This window comes from Pyxicephalus adspersus, chromosome 10, assembly GCF_032062135.1.
Source record: "Pyxicephalus adspersus chromosome 10, UCB_Pads_2.0, whole genome shotgun sequence".
Taxonomy (NCBI): domain Eukaryota; kingdom Metazoa; phylum Chordata; class Amphibia; order Anura; family Pyxicephalidae; genus Pyxicephalus; species Pyxicephalus adspersus.
This window is the reverse complement of record NC_092867.1, coordinates 57,956,492-57,959,285: the sequence shown is the minus strand read 5'-3', so window position 1 is coordinate 57,959,285 and position 2,794 is coordinate 57,956,492. Positions and strand designations below refer to the sequence as shown.

The following is a 2,794-nucleotide window of genomic DNA, read 5'->3' as shown; positions in this document are numbered from 1 at the left end:
AATGCACTCTGTACACCTGTCCGCCTGTAGTATTATTTATTCTATATACATGTTATATACAATATTTTTTTATTGTTATGCTGGTTATTTTAAAAAGGAGACAGTTTATAAAACCCATGGCAATCCATCTTCTATGTCCTCAGAGTGCCATTGATATATCTGTACATTTTATGACAAATTAATTAGTTAATCCTACACTATTTTTAGAATTGCCATTTTTTTTAGGATTTCTATTTACAGATAAAGGTTGAATTTTTTTTTTTTTTTTTTTTATCACCAATGAAAATATATAATTGGATGGCGTTTTATTAGCCTTTTTGTAGGTCTAGATGGAGCCGCTGAATTTAAGTGTCCAAAAAAATCTCAGCCAGTTTAAAAATATTTTTTGAATTAGAAAAGGCGAGATTGTTCTTCTGCATGACACCTCTGGTGGGCCTGGAGATCAGATTTCTGGGTAAAACACTGGCCGCACTGGTAACAAGGAAATGGCTCCTCTCCACGGTGAATGCTCTGATGTATTACAAAGGCCTTGTGAGTGAAATATTTTCCACACTCCGAACAGATGATGACCTTTTCATCTCGGTGAGTCCTTTTGTGACGGATTAGGTTGGACTTTTGGGTGAAACTTTTATTGCACTCAGGACAAGGGAAAGGCTTTTCTCCCGTGTGAGTTCTTTGATGGTCAATCAGACTTGACTTTCGTGAGAAGCTTTTCCCACAGTCCGGACACTTAAGAGGCTTTTCACCAGTATGAAGCATTTGATGCCGAAGGACATGGGACTTCCGGCTGAAACATTTGCCACAATCTGAGCATGAGTACGGTTTGTCTCCCGTGTGGAGTTTCTCCTGTTTGACAGAGACAGACTGATTGGTGTAACTCTTAGGTTTCTCTCCAGGATGCACTCTCTGGTGCTTAATAAACTCTGATCCTTTAGAAAAACATTTTCCACAGTCAAGGCACTGAAAGGGCTTTTTTCCTATCTGAACGTTCTGGTGGTCAGGTCGGCCTTTTTTAGAAGAACCCTTTGGATTGGAAGGATTTGTTGATCTCTGCACACTGTGAAGTCCTGGGTAGATATTGTGGGTAAAAGTATGTCTTCCAGAGGAATCTCTTCTGACTCCATGTTGTCCCAGCATCTTCTTACCTTGCCCTCCTTCCTTGTCTGCCAAAAATAAATATAAAAACTATACGGTTTTGATTCTTTCATTGTCATTGCCCTGGCACCAATATTATTTCACCTTTTACTATTATTGGATTCATGCAATTGGTTAAAAATCCAGGAGGGATGGTGGGAGTTGTTGATAATAGACACAGTAAAGGGAAGGAATTTATTGCGGAGATCTCACTAATGGAGCTTCTAGGAGATTATATTAGCCATTAGGTGCTTTACCTCTACACCATACACCAAAGAATGAAATCTGTGGATCTAGCTGTTCATATCCGAGCCTCTAAATACAAACTGAACTCGAGCAGTAAAGATTGATGTGGCAATGTTTGTTAATATACAATATCCCTACAACCAGAGATTTTTTTTTTTTTTACAGGAAAGGTCTCCCCCCCTCCTCCAATACTCCTGTATTTGGTGTTTATAATTACCTGTGTCGATCCCTATTGTAATTTCTTCTTCCTCCACCTTCACTGCACTCAAACCCCACATCTCTTTTTTCTCAGCATTATCTTGATCATCAAATTGATTTATTTCATCTTCATCAATAATTTTAACTTTAAAACCAAATGGCCCAATATCCTTAAAAAAAAAAATGTATAAAAATAAAAAGATTCTTCCAGTTTCTGTACAAATTATACAGTATGGGGCACTTTAGTTGGGTTAGGTCCTTTATTGCCATTTACCTGATCATAGTGAGGGATCTCTTGATATTCCTGTGTGGAATCCCGGGAATACAGAGGACGGGGACATCTCTCTGGTGGGTTCCTGTTACTGGATCTATCTGTAGCAAACACACACACTGACTAAAAACATTGTCAATATGTGTTTATCAGATGATGGGGGATCTAGGTGGACTTTCCATACTGCTCTCTCCTCCTCCTCCTACAATAAAGTCTCCTCTTACCTGGGGATGCGAGGGTCTGGTGGTCCTCCATCATGACGTCCTTGTAGAGATCCTTGTGTCCTTCTAAATACTCCCACTCCTCCATGGAGAAATAGACAGTGACATCCTGACACCTTATAGGAACCTGACACACACAATGATACAGTCACTACCCAGACACATCAAATATTAATGTCCCAGAATTCCCAGCACCGCTCACCTCTCCCGTCAGCAGCTTAATAATCTTTTGGGTGACTTCTAGAATCTTCATGTCGTTGTTCCTCTCAGGGGTCAGGAACTGAGGCAGCCTAATGGTCACATAGTCCCTAGACTTTACCGGAGTATAACTCTGTATGGATGTAAACATATTGATGTTATGTAAAACTCCCAGAATTCTGCTCACTGCCGTGATCAGGTATGGTTTTGGAGACATAAGAGTAATGTCATTTGACCTCCCAGAATCCTCCTCACCTCTCCGGTCAGCAGGTAGATGATCTCCAATGTGAGGTTGAATAGTGTCTCATTCAGGTGGCCCTTGTTATTATCCATAATTGCTGAGGCTGTGGAGAAGTTGAATTACTAATTATTTTTAAATATTATTATTAATAAACAGGATTTATAATGCACCAACATATTACACAACGCTGTACATTAAATAGGAGTTGCAAATAACAGACAGATACAGGGAGTGACACAGGAGGAGGAGAGGACCCTGCCCCGAAGAGCTAACAATCTAGGAGGT

At 39.9% G+C, this 2,794-nt stretch overlaps 3 protein-coding genes across 8 annotated transcripts in view; 1 reads left to right on the top strand and 2 right to left on the bottom strand.

Annotated features, from left to right (window-relative positions):
- The window catches only part of LOC140338996 (gastrula zinc finger protein XlCGF66.1-like), a 231,153-nt gene that overhangs the window by 35,460 nt on the left and 192,899 nt on the right, over window positions 1-2,794 (bottom strand). The gene's annotated exons all lie outside the window — the stretch shown is intronic.
- The window catches only part of LOC140339011 (uncharacterized), a 98,700-nt gene that overhangs the window by 39,914 nt on the left and 55,992 nt on the right, over window positions 1-2,794 (top strand). The window lies entirely within an intron of this gene.
- Window positions 23-2,794, bottom strand: part of LOC140339060 (gastrula zinc finger protein XlCGF66.1-like) — a 32,571-nt gene continuing 29,799 nt past the window's right edge. For 2 of the 3 annotated variants that reach the window (XM_072423603.1, XM_072423602.1), the window contains exons 4-7: window positions 2,074-2,197; window positions 1,853-1,950; window positions 1,598-1,748; window positions 23-1,163 (exon numbers count right to left, since the gene is read on the bottom strand). In XM_072423603.1, coding sequence (XP_072279704.1) covers window positions 391-1,163; window positions 1,598-1,748; window positions 1,853-1,950; window positions 2,074-2,197 — 1,146 coding nt within the window. In that variant the 3' untranslated portion in view covers window positions 23-390. Of the gene's footprint in view, window positions 1,164-1,597; window positions 1,749-1,852; window positions 1,951-2,073; window positions 2,198-2,272; window positions 2,402-2,523; window positions 2,637-2,794 lie in introns of those variants that run through there. The other variant, XM_072423604.1, reaches the window with a different exon arrangement.